Source organism: Peromyscus maniculatus, chromosome 16 (assembly GCF_049852395.1).
Source record: "Peromyscus maniculatus bairdii isolate BWxNUB_F1_BW_parent chromosome 16, HU_Pman_BW_mat_3.1, whole genome shotgun sequence".
NCBI classification, from domain to species: domain Eukaryota; kingdom Metazoa; phylum Chordata; class Mammalia; order Rodentia; family Cricetidae; genus Peromyscus; species Peromyscus maniculatus.
Genome location: NC_134867.1, coordinates 52334021 through 52352685, shown reverse-complemented (window position 1 = coordinate 52352685; position 18665 = coordinate 52334021). Strand labels below are relative to the sequence as shown.

At 45.6% G+C, this 18665-nt stretch overlaps 1 protein-coding gene across 1 annotated transcript in view; it reads right to left on the bottom strand.

Moving 5' to 3' along the window:
• The window catches only part of Mthfd1l (methylenetetrahydrofolate dehydrogenase (NADP+ dependent) 1 like), a 192652-nt gene that overhangs the window by 162972 nt on the left and 11015 nt on the right, over positions 1-18665 (bottom strand). The window contains exons 5-7 of the mRNA XM_015996812.3: positions 15865-15989; positions 13837-13937; positions 11677-11813 (exon numbers count right to left, since the gene is read on the bottom strand). Of these exons, the coding sequence (XP_015852298.1) occupies positions 11677-11813; positions 13837-13937; positions 15865-15989 (363 nt within the window). The remainder of the gene's footprint in view (positions 1-11676; positions 11814-13836; positions 13938-15864; positions 15990-18665) is intronic.

The following is an 18665-nucleotide window of genomic DNA, read 5'->3' as shown; positions in this document are numbered from 1 at the left end:
CTTTTATTTTAGAAAGTGCCAATATTTCCAAAATTGCTGATGTTTTCTTAACAACAGACAGGGATCTGGATAAGCAAAATTCCTGTTTAAAGAATAAAATATGCTCAGTTTAGTAGGGCTTGGAAAGAACTACAGCCTACAGGAATATTCAAACAATAAAAAATGTAATTTAAAATCAAGGTCTCACAGTAATGTTAACTGCCCTCACAGAGTCACATGTGGACACTACACAGTTAAGGTCTTATTTTGCAGGGAAAACATGTCACAGCTTGGCAAAGCACTCCCAGGATCACACAAAGTATACTATATATGGGAATTTATCAGTATGCATTTTGTAGTTTTAAAAATTACCCTTTCTTGTTCTCCTTTTTAACTGCTATACATACATTTGTTTACACACACACACACACACACACACACACACACACACACACATTATAAACTAGGATTTGCATGAGAATGTGTGTGTGTGTGTGTGTATGTGTTTCGAGATTGAGTAACCTTTATTAATTTTATACATTCTAAATCCATCCATTTTCCTGCAAATTGTGTGAGTTAACTTATGGTTAGAGCTACAAAGGGAATCACTTTATATATGTAGCAGACTTCCACTGTCCATTCACCTGCTGACGGATGGCTCCTTTTGGCTCCATTCCTCTCTATAATGATTAGAATAACAAGAAACACGAGAAGCTTGCTGCTGCTTTGAGACCTGTAACCAGAGCCTTCCCGTCAACCTGGATCCTTTCAAATAGCAATTGGGAAATTTATGAGACTACTCATCTGTTGTCCCCGCATCTCCAAGAGTAACCAGCCAGGAATCTGAAAACACTGAAACACGCTCCCTGCCACCCCACTTAAGGTACAAGTCTAAAACTCATTGTTGCTCCATACACCTAACTCTAAAAATGTGACAGAAACACAGAGGTGGTCAGACTGATCGAAGCTGTATGAGATTTGTCTTAGGAAGATGTCTTAGGAGGTCAGATTAGGATGGGCAGATGGCGGGACACGACACGTGATGTTGGGGCTGGATCTGAGCCTCGTCAGGGCGCAGTGGGGAAGGGGAGCCAGCTAGGACCCACCCCCATACAGAGCAAAGGCAGAACTAGAAGGCTGAGTAAGATTCCCAAGTTCATCTTTGGGAGGCACTGATGTTAAGGAGTAAGAGGGAAGCTAAGGATGGAAATACGGTAGGGCACAGGTGTTAGGAAGAGAGGCCATGGCCCTGCAGGGTAAAGGAAGGGGCGTGGCTGAGGTTTACACCATCCCTAGTAGTTACACAGACTAGACGCCAAAAATACATTCCTGGCAACTAGGAATTGATGGGCAATTTTACCATAGCAACCACGCGTGGCACACACCTCTCAATGGAGCAGCGTGTGCGGGCTGTGTACGGAGAGTTCCTTCTGGCGCAATTTTTCATTAGCAGGGTCCCTCCTGTCTATTCATAAAATTTAAAAACCTAGAATGCCTAACACCTGATTTGATTGGAAATTAGCTGAGTCTAGGGCCATACCACCCTGAACGTGCCAGATCTCATCTGAAATTAGCTGAGCAAATACCATAAGGCTGTGCTCTGTATCAGCCAATCAACAGCCACGTTCTCCTGCAATAATAAAACGAGGAACATGGAAAAAGCTGTAACGACTCTAAAATGTCAGGCCGTCAGATGGTTTCAGTCAGATGTCGTCAGGCTTTGGCAAGATAAGAGGATGAGAGTCGTAACAAAGGTATTTCCCCCTCTCTGTGCCCACCCAGTGACCTCACCCTGGGAGAATTTTTTCCCTTACAGGAATTATGTGTATTTCTGTTGTCTACTCTCTCTTGTGATCAGTAAAACAGATTATTGGCTTTTAAATCCTTGAGGCTTATTTCATAAATCAGAATGACTGCAAACCAAACGGGCAACAGAGAATTAAACTTCTATATCTACCAGCATCCCCCCGAAGGATAATAAATGGCCTTCCTTTTCCTCAACTTTCCCAAGTTCAACTCTTCATCATTCTAGTGCATATCTAAGCTATTCAGTTATGTCCAAAGATGCTAGAAAGGACAGTTCATCTCCTTTGAAGTGAACTTCATATATCTAAATCAGATAAAACTGGGACTATAATGCAGCTGCTATTGTGTTTATCTAGCATACAGGAAGCCGGGATTCCCTAAAATCAGGCGTGGTTAGCACACATCCATAATCCCTCAACTTGGGAGGTAACGGGAAGAGGAGCAGAAGCTCAAAGTCCTCCTTGGCTCTAGAGTCGTGGTTCTCAACCTTCCTAATGCTGCGACCCCTGAATACAGTCCCTCCTGTGGTGGTGACCCCCAAACATAAAATTATTATTATTTATATATATATTTTATTTTACAATACCATTCAGTTCTACATATCAGCCACGGGTTCCCCTATTCTCCCCCCTCCCACCTCCTCCCCTTACCCCCAGCCCACCCCCCATTCCCACCTCCTCCAGGACAAGTCCTCCCCCGAGGATTGTGATCAACTTGATAGACTCAGTCCAGGCAGGTCCAGTCCCTTCCTCCCAGACTGAGCCAAGCGTCCCTGCATAAGCTCCAGGTTTCAAACAGCCAACTCATGCAATGAGCACAGGACTTGGTCCCACTGCCTAGTTGCCTCCCAAACTGATCAAGCCAATCAACTGTCTCACCTATTCAGAGGGCCTGATCCAGCTGGGGGCCCCTCAGCCTTTGGTTCATAGTTCATGTGTTTCCATTCATTTGGCTATTTTTTTTCAATTGAGTAAAACGGAAATTTATTATAAGTCACAGTCGTCCTAGGGACCTCCATGCTATATATATAGCCTCTATGGTTCTATGGGTTGTGGTCTGATTGTTCTTTATTTTATATCTAGAATCCTATGAGTGAGTACATACCATGACTGTCTTTCTGGGCTTGGGTTACCTCACTCAGGATGATTTTTTCTAGTTCCATAAAATTATTTTTATTGCTACTTCACAACTGTAAATTTGTTATGAATCGTAATGTAAACACCTGTTATGCAGATGGTGTTAGGCGACCCCTGCGAAAGGATTGTTCAACACCCAAAGGGGTTGAGACCCACAGGCTGAGATCCACTGCTATAGAGCAAGTTCGAGGACAGCTTGGGCAAAATGAGACCCTATCCACACACACACACACACACACACACACACACACACAGAGAGAGAGGCTACTACTCCATCACCACACCACCAAATACCCTAAAAGTCAGGGGAGATGATTTTTTTTTAAAAAGAAGAAAACACAGTAATATATATGCTTTGAAAGATCATAAAGATAATTATTTTCTTCAGACTCATGAGAAAAAAAAATAAAGGTAGGGTAGAGAGGGGGAAGGACGATAGGAAGAGGAGTGAGGGGGAGGGGAAGGGAGAGGGGAAGTGGGTGTGTGCTGTGGTGAAGGTTGTGTAGGGGAGGGTGGGCCTCGGGATGCACCGTCAGGCTGACCGTATGTCTTCATGCACACAGCAGCCTCAAGTTCAGGGGGAATGAGGCTTTGCATGTCCTGGCATTTATGCTTTCCAGTACCCAACCCCCAGCCCCAAGACACACACCCCCCTGCCCACCCATCTACAGATCAGATTGCTGCATCTGCTCTCTTGGAGGAACTCTCTGGGCCTTAGCTGTTCCCCTGACAGTCGAGGAATCCAGACACATGGCAGGTGGAATCACATCACCTGGACTTGGGCCGAGGCTCTGCTTACCAGCGATGGTCAGGATCCAGGTCTGTGGTGAGCCTAATACCTGGTGTCTAGTGACTTGCATGCACGCCCAAAAGACTAGGAATGACTATAGAAACAGATGTACTTGCGTTTCAGATTATGTACAAGAGCGTGCCATTAAAACTTTTCATTTTATATCCTCAGAAACCCACTCACATTGGAGAAGGGAAACACAAGTCATGGGCAAGTGGGCCGAAGCTGACATTCCCAGAACTCAGCCCCAGAATCCAGCAGGACTGACGAGGGCACCCTGCTAGGCAATCTAGACCTTACTACCAACCACATCTGGACTCTGATGACGCTAGGCGCAGCTGCGGTGGACCACAGGGGACTGCAAAGTGACATGGCTGGCCTGCAAGCTGAACCCAAATCCACGTCTGGAGAAACATCTCAGTCCCCAAGCAGGTTTCCCACCGAGAATGAGGCATGCTAGCCACACAGTTCCACTTCTGATTGCTTAAACTGCCGCCCTCCCCCTCCCGAATCCCACGAAACTGTTACGCCACCATTTCTAGTACTGAGAGAATGCATTCCATGCTTGAACATTTCTAACATAACCCATCAAGATTGAAATCAGAATAATTTGTCTATAGGATGTAGGGGAGGGTATTTAAAATGAGGGCAACTGTAAAGAGCAAAGTGGAGACAGACACCTCTCTCATTACATTGGCCCCACAAATTTATCCGATGGACACGCCATTTCTCCCACATTTCAGTATCTCAGCTTACATGCCGAACCAGCTGAGGCTAATCAATCCGCTAATTTCCACGGTTCCACTTGACCTCACGCTTATTTGTCTCACTCTGCGCTCATGAATCCCTTTCTCAGCACAGTCTGATATTTTGGCTTTCCAAAACAGTTCCAATCAGCCCCGGCCGTGGGTGTTGACAAGTCATGTGACCAGGCAGGAGAAAGGGTGAAAAGAGTGGAAGACAACATCTGAATGCACTTTGTCAAAGAAAGCTGAGCGGCCAGCACCCCAGGGGTCCATGAATACACACACTCTGGAAAAGCGAGATGTTGGCTTAGCGCGGAACGATATGGTACCCACTTCACACATGACAGGCATCATGCATGCCGCCACCCCTGGCCCTACTCATTCAAAGGATGCATGCCACTGTTGCCTAGAAGGGGGCCTGGAAGGTTGGTCAAACCCAACACCTAAGGGGAAGGAGTCGCATTTAACCTACTTCAGCTTGCCTATCTTTCAAGGCTGTCTCTGCAATCACAGAAAGTTGGAATGATTAAACAGTCAACTCACTGGCTTGGGCCCTGGTTGCTGGGATGAGCCACAGCTGAGCTGGGCAGTGCTTTGAGTTCAGAGATCAGAGTCACATGAGGATCTGGAATAAGGGTTTCATGTACAGAGGAGGAGAACATGGTAACGTCTCTCTTCCCCAAAAGACGTATTTGTTTATTTATGAGCATGTACGTGTACCTGCATCAGTCCATGCACACCACATGCACGCACAGATCTGTGGAGGCCAGAAGAGAATGTTAGGTATGGGGAACTGGACCTGAGTCCTCAGCAAGAGCAGGACACACACTCTTAGCGGCTGAGCCAGCCTTCCAGCCCCAAGTATCTGTTCTTAACTGTTACAATCTCCAGAAAGTCTTCTCCGAGCCTCAGTCCTGTCTAATAGGGTACAAGGCTTGAAATCACTGAGACAACACTCACTGTGACCCGCCACCCAGCTAAGGTGACTGATGATCTGCTCGTATTAGTCTACAGTGTTGTCCTAAAGTGTGACAAGATCAGTCAGTCATAGGACTCGATGACCCAGTCCACTCAAAAGGCTGGGAGGCCCCAGCTGTCTTCTCCTAGCCTTTCATACAGATGACACGGGACATTTAGGGATTTCCAGTTCACATTTAAGCCCTTTTATTAGGCATACTGTGCACTAAATGTAAACTTTGTGATAATGGAGTTCTGTTCCCAAATCCCAGATGCTTTTGAGCTTGGGATTCACTTTTGAAAATGTGAAAGATCCATGTTTTCCCTTTTTCTGTGAATACTGGTTTTCTAAGCATCTCCGTGAAATGAGGAGAAAATGAGACTCTCAGAGAAAAATGAATTCAAACACAGCTCTGATATCCGGAGCACGTCTTTACTAGGCAGCTGGGGATCCACCGGACTCACCCCAGCTGGAGGCAATTCCCGTTGTATCTCCCAGCTGCGCTCTAACCATGATTTCAGCGGGACTCTCAAGGGAGCAGAGCTCTGTGATACCCAGCAATTTCTTTTTGTCCCAGGACAGGGTACCACTTGGCTCATAAGCACCCAAGACAAAGCATTGTCTCACTTCATACGGGGTTGGATACCAAGGTGAAATCCTCAGTGAGAAAGAGGGGACCACTCAGCCATGGCAAATTCCCAACAACGGGGGTTATGGGCTGTCTGTCCGCTCCATCACTCTGCTGCCAAGGGGCCTGGGAAGATACATTTGTGTGGAGGAAAACGAGAAGAGGTGGGGTGGGGGTAGAGGGGTTCTCAGCCCTACTCGAATGCATACAGCTAAGACCTGAGTCTACACTCATTAGCACATGAAAAAGGCGGACTACATTCGGCCAACCTCCTCTCCACTGTGGGATATCTATGGAAATGCACAGTGCGCCTCAGAGTCTGAAACTTGACACATGACAATGAGTCAGAACATTTCTCAACTTTCAGTGACATACTCCAACTCCAGTGGGCATAACTCCTGAACGGAGGTCCATTCTGCTCTCTGCAAGGCTCCCGGAGGTCAGAGCTCTGTTCTTCATGCTCACATCCCCTGGAGACCCTCCGTATCATCCCTCTCTGTATCAGCTCACGTGCAGTTACTATAACAGAACGCCCAAGAATGGCGATAGGTGGAGTTGGTTTCTAACTTTTTCAGGTTCAAGGGCTTAGGGCTAGCTTCTGCTTAGCTCTCTGGAAGGCCTCCGTGGTAGTCTGAATGAGAATAGTTCCCATAGGCTCATACGTTGTTTGAGTACTTGAATCTGGCAAGGTGGGGTGGGTTTGTAATCCCACACTGAGGAGGCAGTGACAGGAAGCTCCCTGGAGCTCGCTGGTCAGCCAGCACAGATTATTTGGTGAACTCCAGGACAGTGACAGACCCCACTCCGTATGGCAGACAGCTCCTGAGGATGACATGTGAGGCTGCGCTTCTGGTCTCCACACACACACATATTCCCATACACACACACACACATCAACACTCATGCAGTAGGGTGGAAGTGACCAAGTCACGATGGTGTCACTTCCCAGCTAAAACCAAGTGTCTCAGATTCACTACGATACCACTGTGACGTGAAGGAATTAGGAGGAAAATGCATATTAATTATTAAACAGAGCTTCTTAGATACGTGAGAACAGGAATGTTCATCATCTCCAGATTCTCTAGAAAAACCACAGCAATGGAATCCTCCCCTCAGAGTTGGGATGCGCTTCATCCCAGAGAAGAGTCCAGGTGATTTATTTTCATAAGAAAAAAAAATACTTCTAAAAAAAAATGTCTTTGTTTTTCAAAAATACAGCTACAACCAGCCAAAGTCTCCGGACAGCTGTGAAAACATTCAGCTCAGGGAAGGCCTCTCTCTTCCCACCACAGCTGTTCAGCACAGGGCAAGGCTTATTTTCCTCTTCCACCACTGCTTCCAAACCCCAAATTCTAGGTTTTCAAGTGCAAAAGAGGGGCTGTGACTCAGTGGCTGCCAAGCTAAGCAAGCACAAATTTTGATTCTGTGAGAGAGAGAGAGAGGGGTCGGGTGGGGCAAAGGATTGTTCCGGAATTGTCTTGAGTAGGCTGCCCCCATGTGGTGATTACTAAAAACACACACGCGTTTCATTCACTTCCAAGACCACCTTCCTGAAGTGTCTTAAAATCAGCAAGCATGGCATCAATCAGGTGGATCCACCTGCCAGGCCACCATTCCAGCTGTGGGTTGGAGACCTCTGCCTCCTATGGAGGACCCTCTAACCTGCTCCTCATTCCTCATCTTTTACCACAAGTAATATTTATTTTTAGATATCACTCAGCATATAGCAGTCCCCATTATCCTGGGGGCGGGAATATATTCCGAGACCCCTGGTGGGTGCCAGCGGCCAGAGATTATACTAATTCCATTTACACCATTCATGGGCACACCTGCACACTCACAGCTTTCAGTTTTTCATCGAAAGGAAGCTGTTTAGAGTTTCTTTTTGGCTTCTCTGCTATATCCAAATCACCATCTCCACTGCTTTCATGCCTTGGGGTCCTTCTTAAATAAAGCAAAAGGCCAGCCATATACAGGAGCTGTCACACTGTCACACTAGATCTGATGGCCCCAAAGGGCTACCGAGTGACTAACAGGTGGGTAGCTCACAGTGAGAAGCTGGCAGACAGAGAGAGTTCACCTTGGGGAGGGTGAAGAAGGAACGCACCAAAGGTTCAGTTCACTGTTCTACTCAGAATGACAGTCTCGTGAGTGGCTTATTGTGGGATTTTCCACTGAATACTGCCAGGCCCCGCTGATCCCACAGACACAGAGAGCTAAAACTGCCAGTCAAGATTCTGCTGTAATTGTCACAGTTGATGCGCTTGTTCATTGCTGTTTTCTAAAATGAAAAGCTTTACGCAGTATCTCAGACATGGACAGATATAACAATAACAACAACAACAATAATAATAATAATACATACATACATACATGGCACTCATTGTCCAGATTAACAAAACAGGACAATGGTGTTACTCTTGATTTTGAATCAATTTCTCAAGATAAACAAATGCTTGGAACTGGAAGGGTGGCTCATCAGTTAAGAGTGCTGGCTGACTGCTTTTCCAGATGACCTGGTTTTGATTCCCAGCACCCACATGAAGGCTCACAACTGACTGTAACTCCAGTCCTAAGGGATCCAACGCCCTCTTCTGGTCTCTGCAGGTACCACATGCATGTATTGCCCAGACATAGATGCAGGCAAAACACCCATAAAGTAAAAAGAAACACATACTTCCTCTCTTAAAATAGAGGCTCTAATGTTGGAAAATAAGTCAAAATTATAAATTACTTTTAAAGTCCCAATTAAAATTTATAAATAAACGATTCCCCTCAACTCAAATTTTATACTATGGAGCCAAGGTTGGCCTCGAACCAGTCTTCCTGACTCAGCCTCCTGAATGCTGGTGACAGGCATGTCACCATGCCCAAACCAAGTTCCTTCTTCATCCCTTCCTAAATGCAGGTAGTCAGCTCCTACCCAAACTGTTTAGATATAGGACTTTGCCCCCATACTGAGCATGGCCGACAACCACCATTAATTTAAGTGCTGATGACTTGCTATTTTTTTCCAGTTTTATACTCCAGCCTTACACTCTAGAATAGTTATTCATGAGTAGCATGAGTGGCAGTGCCTTATTTCTTTAATTTGAGACAGATTCTCTAGCCCAGGCTGACCTTGAACTTCTGACATTCCTGCCTCCACCTCCAGAGTACTGGGATTGCACGTAGGCACCCCAGGGCTTTATGTATGCTAGGGCAAGTACTCTATCAACTGAGCTACATATCTACCTCCTCCTTTATAATATTTTTCATTTACGTTCACCCAACCTGGACATAGATAAAGTCAAGCAAAATTGCTTAGCATTTTCATTCAGTACATATAAGTAAAAAAATAAACATTAAATAATAAACATATAACACGCGAAACTCAGTAAGTCAAGGAAGGAGAGGGAACAAAGATAGAGAATTAAAAGATTGATTGTTCCAGCCCACTGAGCCCTAATTCCAAGCCAGGTAGCCTGCTAATGCTTCCCATCGACCAACTGTCTCCTTTGGCATCACACAGTCCAGGAAGAATGTGATGCGCCGGCCTTCATCACACAGTGAAAACTAACGGTCTTAGAAGTGCTCCCACTGGGGTGAATACCCAAGTCTGGCTCTGAGAGAAAGGAGAGAGACAGAGAGAGAGAGAGAGAGACAGAGAGAGAGAGAGAGAGAGAGAGAGAGAGAGAGAGAGAGAGAGAGAGAGAGAGAGAGAGAGTGAAGGATAGAAACAGGACTGAGATGGAGAGGAGAGAAGTCCTCAGCAGGGGGAGGAAGGCACCTCCTTTGCTCCTCCCTCCCAAGGTGAAGGGGGAAGGCTCTTCACTGCCTTCCTCCATTCTCAAAGTCATGGCAAGGACCACAGAAATTCCCATGCTGGCTGTTTCCCATTTCCTTTCTCTAGTACGCACACGTACATCCACACTCATATCCAGCCCGAGGGGAACACTGGCTATCTATCTGTCCTGGTCCATCGCTCTCTGTCATATTCCCTCCAGACAAGGTCTCTATGAATTGTACCGAGGCTGGCAGGCGACAAGATCCTCTTTTTACTCCCACCACGGCACTGGGGTTATGGGTGCACGTGACCGTGTCCAGCTTTTTACGTGGTGCTGAAGTTTCAAACGCACGTCCTCCTCACGCACGCTCAGCAAGTAGTCCTATTTGTTAACCCATCTCTCCCACCCCAAAGCTGAGCTTTTGAAGAAGAAAAAAGAAACGAGAATAATTTTACTATTAAAAGCAAAAGGAAGAGAGTCCCCTTGGACTTCCTCTTTCCCATCTTGCCCCATATCCCGCTTCAAAGGTCCTGTTTTGTATCACACACATGCTGTGCTTTCTCTCTCTCTGTGCGTGTGCGTGCGTGCGTGCGTGCGTGCGTGCGTGTGTGTGTGTGTGTGTGTGTGTGTGTGTGTGCGCGTGTGCGTGTGCGTGTGCGTGTGTGTTTCCCTTTTGTTTTGTTGTGTGCTGGGATTGTAGCTAGGGCCATGTGCATACTAGGAAACTACTTTACTATTGAGCTATCTCCCCAAACCCCTGGCCATGTCTTCTTGTTTGTATGTCCAGGAATTTGTCGATGATACACGCAGACAGGAAAATGTCAGGGTCAAAAAAGTACCTTCAACTCTATGAAAGGACTTTGCAAAGGGTTTATTTCACTTTGAAGTCTTTACAGCAATATGTCAGCTCCTGGACTCTTACAAACGTGTTGATATCTGTACTTGTCACTATTTACTTATGGCTGGCATGGCCTGGTGAGCACAAATCCTAAGGAACCGGGCAGCTTTTCACACGTCGGTGAATCACCACATGCCCATGAATGGCCATCTGCCATTTTTTTCTATCGATTATTTTTGTCTTATTGATTTCTAAGTCTTTTACAAGACAGCCATCACCAGCTAAACGTCTGCTGTAGACACTCCCAATCTGTGACCACCTTTTCACTTTTTAAAATGCAGTCTCGATGTAGGGAGACTCAGCCACTGCAGGTAGCACCACTCCCTAGGCAGAAGGGAAGAGGGGGGGGGGTCCAGAACAGTGTGAGAAGAGAAGGCCAGCAGCAGGCGAGCAAGCCAGAGTCCAAGCATTCATTCCCTCTGCTCTTGACTGTGCATTCGATGCTTTTGTTCCTGCCTTGACTTCCCCGCCGTGATGGATTGCAATCTGAATTGTAAGTCAGGGAAACAACCCCTTCCCTAAAACGCTTTTTTGTCAGGGTATTTGTTACAGCTACGAAACTGAAACTGGGACAGTCGTTGGGTCCTGTTCTTTCTGATTATAGCTGGAGCTCTTTTTGTCTTATTTTGGCTAATTGTGTCTGTTTTCTAATCTTTCCCAAGAACCAACTTTAGGCTCTATTAACGATCTCTCATAGACATTTGTTTTCACATCAATAAATTAATAAATTGGCTTTTTGTTATTTTGTTTTGCTTTCTTTTTAAGATACGGTTTCATCTGTAGCCCAGGTTGGGACTGTCGGAATGAGCCATGATGACAGGCTTGCTTTTCATTATCTCCATCCTTCCCGATCACCCCCTCATCTTTCTTCTAACTTCCCGTTCAGTGTTCACGGTACACATTCCCAGTCTTTCTTCTTTTTTTCTACTATAGGCATTCAAGGCTGTAGAGTCGCATGTGAGACCTACCTTGCCTTGGAGCTGAGGTGTTGCCCACGGGGAACTCATTGTCATGGACCCTTTCCTCTGGAAAAGGTACTGTAGGGCAGCTTCCAAGGGCCCACGAGCCCCGATCACCAGGACCTTCTTCCCGTCCAGCGTGACTCCTACCAACCAGTGCAAACTCAGTATTAAAATCACACCTCAGAAACTTCCTCCCAGATAGCTTTAACTGAAAGAACGTCTTTTAACATGTGGTTTTTCTCAGGGAATGCCTCAGAAGAGGGTGTGGAAAGATGACAAGACACGCAGGTCAGGGAAGGGTGTTGCAGAACAGTATCTCCTAGACGTGACAGTTGCTCCCAAGGTCTCAAGAGTGGTGGATGCCTGCACAAGACCAATCTAGTCAATGTTCCAGCACGGGTAGGGGCTCACAGGCCCCACTTCCGGTTGAGAAGCCACAGACCGTCGACAGACCATCTATGTTTAGGCAACACTAATTGCACTCAGTAGGTTTTTCTTTTCTTTTTTTTTTTTTTGGTTTTTCGAGACAGGGTTTCTCTGTGTAGCTTTGCGCCTTTCCTGGAACTCACTTGGTAGCCCAGGCTGGCCTCGAACTCACAAAGATCCGCCTGCCTCTGCCTCCCGAGTGCTGGGATTAAAGGCGTGCGCCACCACCGCCCGGCCGGTTTTTCTTTTCTTAAAGAACATGAAATTGCCAGAGACACTGAGATGGAGGGGTCTGAGAGGAGTTGGGGAGGGATGAGAGGTGGGTTTGATCAAAATAAATAAGAATGAAAGCAGACAAAGAAAAACAAACATCCAGAACTTGGCTGGCTCAGCAACACGGTGCGCTGACCGTGTGCGAGGAGAGAGGGGCTGTAACCAACCGGGCTCTCCTCTCCTGCCTATGGTTGGTTCTAAGTCTTTCGGCTCATTTTTTTTCTACACCTCCTTACAAATATAGGACCAGCTGTAATTGGCCTGTAAAATCTTTTGGCAAAGACTTACATGACGGGATGCCCTGACCCATCTCACAGAGCTCATATTAGTGGCTGCTGACTACAAGGTACAACTTGAAAGTTCATACTTTGAAAGAACTTCACCATGCATTTTCGGAATTTTGACTGCTGCATGCTGCTGTGGGATGGTCTGTATGTCAAATCTGTTGCTCTGATTGGTCAATAAATAAAACACTGATTGGCCAATGGCTAGGCAGGAAATATAGGCGGCACTAACAGGAGAAAAGAAAGAACAGGAAGGCAGAAGGAGACACTGCAGCCACCGCCAGGACAAGCAGAATGTAAAGACGCCGGTAAGCCACAAGCGATGTGGAAAGGTATAGATTTATAGAACTGGGTTAATTTAAGATATAAGAACAGTTAGCAAGAAGCTTGCCACGGCCATACAGTTTATAAATAATATAAGCGTCTGAGTGATTATTTTATACGTGAATTGTGGAGCTGCGGGGCTTGGTGGAACCTGGAGAGAAGCCCTCCAGCAACAGCATGCTTGAGGGTGGGGTTGGGGAGGGGGGCACCTGTTTCTTTTCTCTTCAAACTGGGGCTGAGAAAAGTTGAGTTTCTGTGTTCTCAGTTGGGAAGCCATTAAATACATGAGCTGTCCCACGGTAAATATTAGATTCAGTAACCAAAAAAGATCACTCATCTGTCTCTATTTTCCTGGCACGGGAATATGTGGTCAAAAGAAGAAGGAGAAAATGTAAGTAGGTGCTGGCTACTGAAACAGACCCACTTGTCACTAAATCTCCCCTGGGAGCTCTATGCAAAATCCACCTGCTTGACCATGTCAGTTCTAATGGTAAGACTTACCTGTACCTACTGCGTGACAAGTTTGCTGATTCAGAAAATATTTTTGCTGTGGTTATTTTGATTGTTTCTTGAGAGAAACTGATGTTTAAGATGCCAACATTCATTTGTATTTATGGGAAAATGCTTTCAATTAGTCTATTTACATCCCAAAATAAGAACTGAGAAAAGTCAACACTTGGAGATTTCAACGAGTCATTATTTTTTAAAAAAAATTATCTAATGAGCAGTAAGTAGAAAATAGCATTTCTTTTCTATGCTTCATTTCGAATCTGCCAGCAACAAATCCTCATTGAAAAACAAACAGACAGAAAACCCCAATACACAGAATAGATCATTCCAGAAGGAGGGATCACCAGACCTGATTTCTCCACAAGCTCTACTGCAGCTCTGGCCAGAGGTGAGACAAAACACTCTGGGGCGTTGCCTCTCGCCAGCTTCCCCAGATTGACATCGGTCACCCTGGATCAGAGAGGAAAAGGACAAGTGAGTCACAAGTCAGCCAGTGTCAACAGTACAGCTTCAGTCCTAGATAACAGCACGCCAGTGATGGGCAGGCGAGAGAGACATCTGCTTCTCAGAACAGTGCAGGAATCTCACTAGGACCCAGCACGAGGCCATGCAGGGATGCACTTCACACTTCCAGAGACACTTTCAATGGCTGCAGCGCCCTGACGCACTGCAGTCCACTTTCAGAGCTCAGACTGTCACAGGTTGACTTCTCCTTGGCTTTGGTATTTATCTCCAAGGGAAATTAGAAAAAACAAGGAACCTCAAATGTGCTATCTGTGGTTTCTGTGTGCGTTTCTCCACTCAAATCTAGAACAAAGAATTTAAACCATTTGCCAAGGTGATGAGCTCTAGCCAGATTAGTAACAGAATGAAGACTTTCAGAAGGTTTGATTCTCCTCTTGTATGCAAAGTCTGAAACTACATCTGCCTACCTGTGGGACTTCCTAGTCCACTGTAGCAACTTCTCCCTTTATAATTACTATGGAATTGGAGGTTTTATCATCCATCCAACCATCCAATCTATCCATCCATCCATATCTCCATCCTGGAGAACTCAGTGCCTTACCTACACACACTCTCCCACTGAATTACAAACACCCCAGCCCTTACAAAACAATGTTCTAACCCTTGTTTGGAGTCTACCCCTGGTCATAAAGAAAGGATGGAGTAGAAGAAACCAGTGTAGTTCAGTGAGGTACGAAGCTCTCAGTCCAGCTGCTGAAGGATACACTAGACAGAAGTCTAACTTTATAAATCTGTTTACAACCTTACAATCCTAAATACACCCTTGTTGTTTTGTCCACAGGTAAAAGTATTTCCCATGCTAGTATGTAAGAAAAAGGAGCCGGGCAGTGATGGCACATGCCTTTAATCCCAGCACTCAGGAGGCAGAGCCAGGTGGATCTCTGTGGGTTCAAGGCCAGCCTAGTCTACAGAGCGAGCTCCAGGAAAGGCACCAAAATGACACAGAGAAACCCTGTTTCAGAAAAACCAAAAAAAGAAAATGGAGCTTTTACTCCCTAGCAAACACAGTTTCTCCACCGCAGGCTGGTGGCATTCACTATCCTATGATACTTACATCATGCCATGGCAGCTCACAAAACACCCAATGGTCACAGTTCCTTCCCTCATCTCATTTTTTTTTTTTTTTTTTGAGACACAGGGTTTCTCTGTGTAGCTTTGCGCCTTTCCTGGAACTCACTTGGTAGCCCAGGCTGGCCTCAAACTCACAGAGATCCGCCTGTCTCTGCCTCCCGAGTGCTGGGATTAAAGGCTTGCGCCACCACTGCCCCGGCCTCAAAATTTAATTAGAAACTGGTATCATAAGCTGGACAGTGGTGGCACACACCTTTAATCACAGCACTCAGGAGTCAGAGGCAGGTGGATCTCTGAGTTCAAGGCTAGCCTGGTTTACAGAGAGAGTTCTAGGACAGCCAGGGCTATGCAGAGAAACCCTGTCTTGAAAAAACCAAAAAGAAACTCGTATCATTAATAAAAGCATTTGTTGTTATTTTTTTTTCCAACTAGTCTAAGAGTGAAGGAGGTTTGAGGGTTCCTGTGGAGTCAGGTCCCAGTATTTCTTTCACTGTTTAGTGGAGTTACGCAGGGAAGATTATTATGGGCCAAAGAGTCAGAAAGACAAGAGCCTATGGAGTGGATACCATAGTGCAGGGTTATCTTCAAACAGACGTGTGGTTTCCAAGATACATGACTTTGGTTCACAAAATTCTAAAACTTCTCAACCTTCTAAGCTATTTAAAATAATTTTTTAAAACTAATTACTGACAGACTTGCAAAAATTAGAAATTTAGAAAAAAAAGTCACCACAGACAATACTTATCAGTAAGACTGATTATTCTCTTTTATATTTTCTTACCCATCCACATCTTTTTCTGGCTTCAGAGCATCGAGAACTTTGTTGCTCAGTGAATCCTCAGAGATCTGAAGGGCAAGGCCATGCACTCTGGGGTCTTCATTAATCTTCAAGATTTCATCTATGATCTAGACAGAAAAAATATTAGTTTTGTGAAAGAAAGAGCCAGTAAAAAAAGTTGATGGGGAATAAAAAGGATTTCTACATAGGCTCGGGAAGATGGCAGAGTTGGTAGCATGTATGCCCACTGATGACATCAGTTGGATCTCTAGAACACACACACACACACACACACACACACACACACACACACACACACACACACAATGTTGGCTTTGGTAGTGTAGACCTCTGATGACAGTATTGGGGAAGTAGAGTCATGCAGATCTCTGGGACTTCCTGACCAGCCAGCCTAGCCTAGTAGATGAGCTCCATGCCACCGAGAGACGCTGCCTCAAAAATGAAGAGGTGGGTGACTGCCGAGGAGGTTGTCCTCTGGCTGCGGTATGCACACAAACACCTATGCAAACAGAGTCCTAAAGATGCACATGCTTCTTTTTAGTCCTTGTTGGAGACTCTGGTATGAAACACAGTGAAGAGTCCCATTTCCTCTTTATAGTTTAGAGAAGCCCCAAAGAAACCTGGATGAATAAAGCTTTTAATAGCTTCATAGTTCCTATGGTTCTGCCATGCGCTAGAAAACATCCTCAACAAAACCCCCCAGAGCTTCCCTGTTAGTCGAGTTTAGACAGACAGAAGACAACTCCCTGCCAAAAAATGACTGCTTTTAATCAAACACATACCAGTTTGGGGGGAGGTTGGGAAGCCTGAAGCCAAGACCCCGACCCAGGTCCAGTGGCGCCTTTGGGTCTAAGACATCATGTGCTCAACAGTGGTTTCCCAGCAATGAGTCCAACCAGTGTCCCGGGCTCTGTGGTTCACTGGATCCGAGTGGCACTCCAGAAGCCTCTCCTAACACTCAAGCACTGAGACTGATTCGTCTCACTTCACAAAACCACTGACTCAGAAGTGGGACGACTCCTGCCCACGTATGCGGGTCCCACTCACAGGAAGTGTCACCTTACCATTTTAATTTAATTGCTTGGCAAAAATATCTGTGTTATTACTACCATCTGGTAGGGAGGGAAAATGCTGTTTGGTAAAGAAAGAAAATATGTCTCACTCATTCAGATGTGAACTGAAGTTTCGGGGTGGGGGAGTAACAGAATGTGAAAGATTCTGCAAGGCTAGTTAGAACTTCGTGATTGTGGCTTGTTGGAATGTTAGAGATCCGGGGATAAATTATCTTGGGCTATCTTTAATCCTTTTTATAGCCATTGGCTGCTCACTTATGTATTTAATCTAACGTCCTTTAGCTACAAATGAGATTCACTAGAACTTAGCAACACACCAGTAGTTTCCACCAACCTCAGAGGACTTAAGAGGCTTACAGCAGACCAACACAGAGGCTTCAGCAATGGCATCACATATCACCTGAGGCTTAGAGCAGAGACCCCTGTGTTCCTGGCTGGCTGTTTTCATGTATATATATTGTTTGTTTGTTTGCTTGTTTTGTGAGACAGGGTTTCTCTGTGTAGCTTTGGAATCTGTCCTGGAACTCACTCTGTAGACCAGGCTGGCCTCGAACTCACAGAGATCTGCCTGCTTCTGCTTCCCGAGTGCTGGGATTAACGGGGTATACCACCACTGCCCAGTTTCATCAATTTTTTTTTTAAGTGCCCTGACCGATGACTTTTTTGGTTCTACCACTAAAAATCAAGCAAAACAAAACAAATTCTGTGAAGCTGGGAGGGAGCTGGAAAAATGGCTGGGAGCCAAGAGCACTGGCTGCTCTTCTAGAGGATGCGAGTTCTGTTCTAAGGTACCTTTGTCAGGTAGCTCACAAGCTCCTGGGGATCCAGGATCTCTGAACTTCCTGGGCACAGCACTCATGTGTACACACCCAACCATCACAAATTAAAAAAAACCAACCAACCAAACCAACCAAACATGTCCCAAGCATCTACTTTGTACAGGTTCTAAGTAAGGCATCTAACAGCTAGCTGTAAGCTGAACTGCCCTGGTAAGCCTCCTATGCTAATAGGGAAGCAAGCCTAGTCCCGACAGCAATAACAATGTAAGTTCTGAAAATGATCAACAATGTAAAGAAAAACAAAGTGGAATAAACAGGGTGAGGAGGTCACAGAATGAGGGGGGCCAGAGGTTACATGTAAGCAGAGCTCAGGATAAAATAAGGAATTGGCTGGGGGAAGAACCAATCAAGACAGAACAAAACTGGAATTAGAAAAAGTTTAATAAATTACGACACTCACTATAATGCCATACTCATTTATCAAAAATTCCAGAAAAAAAAAAAAGGAGTGGGGGGTAGGGGGCAAATGAATCTTTATCAAAAAATTGTCAGGCCAAGTGTGCTTGGTGTGCATCTATAATCTTGGTACTTGGGAGGTTGAGGCAGGGGGATTATGAGTTTGGGGCCAGATTGGGCTTCAGAGTGTTTTCACGGCTAGCCCAGGCTATACAGTTGAAACCATCTAAAGAGATGAAAATGTGACTACACACAGTGAGTGTCCTGGAAACAGCCGGCCTACTTCCCTGCATTCTGTTGCAGCTGGTGCCCTTCATATTTGGTACTCACTATAACTAGCAGATACGATATTAACTGCTTGCTCCATACCCAGCTTCCCTTCGTCCTTAGACATGATCTAAGGGCCTCCTGGCATTAAGACCACATTTCCCCGCCTCCTTCACTGTCTGGCCAGACAGTGCAGTTGTAGCAGATG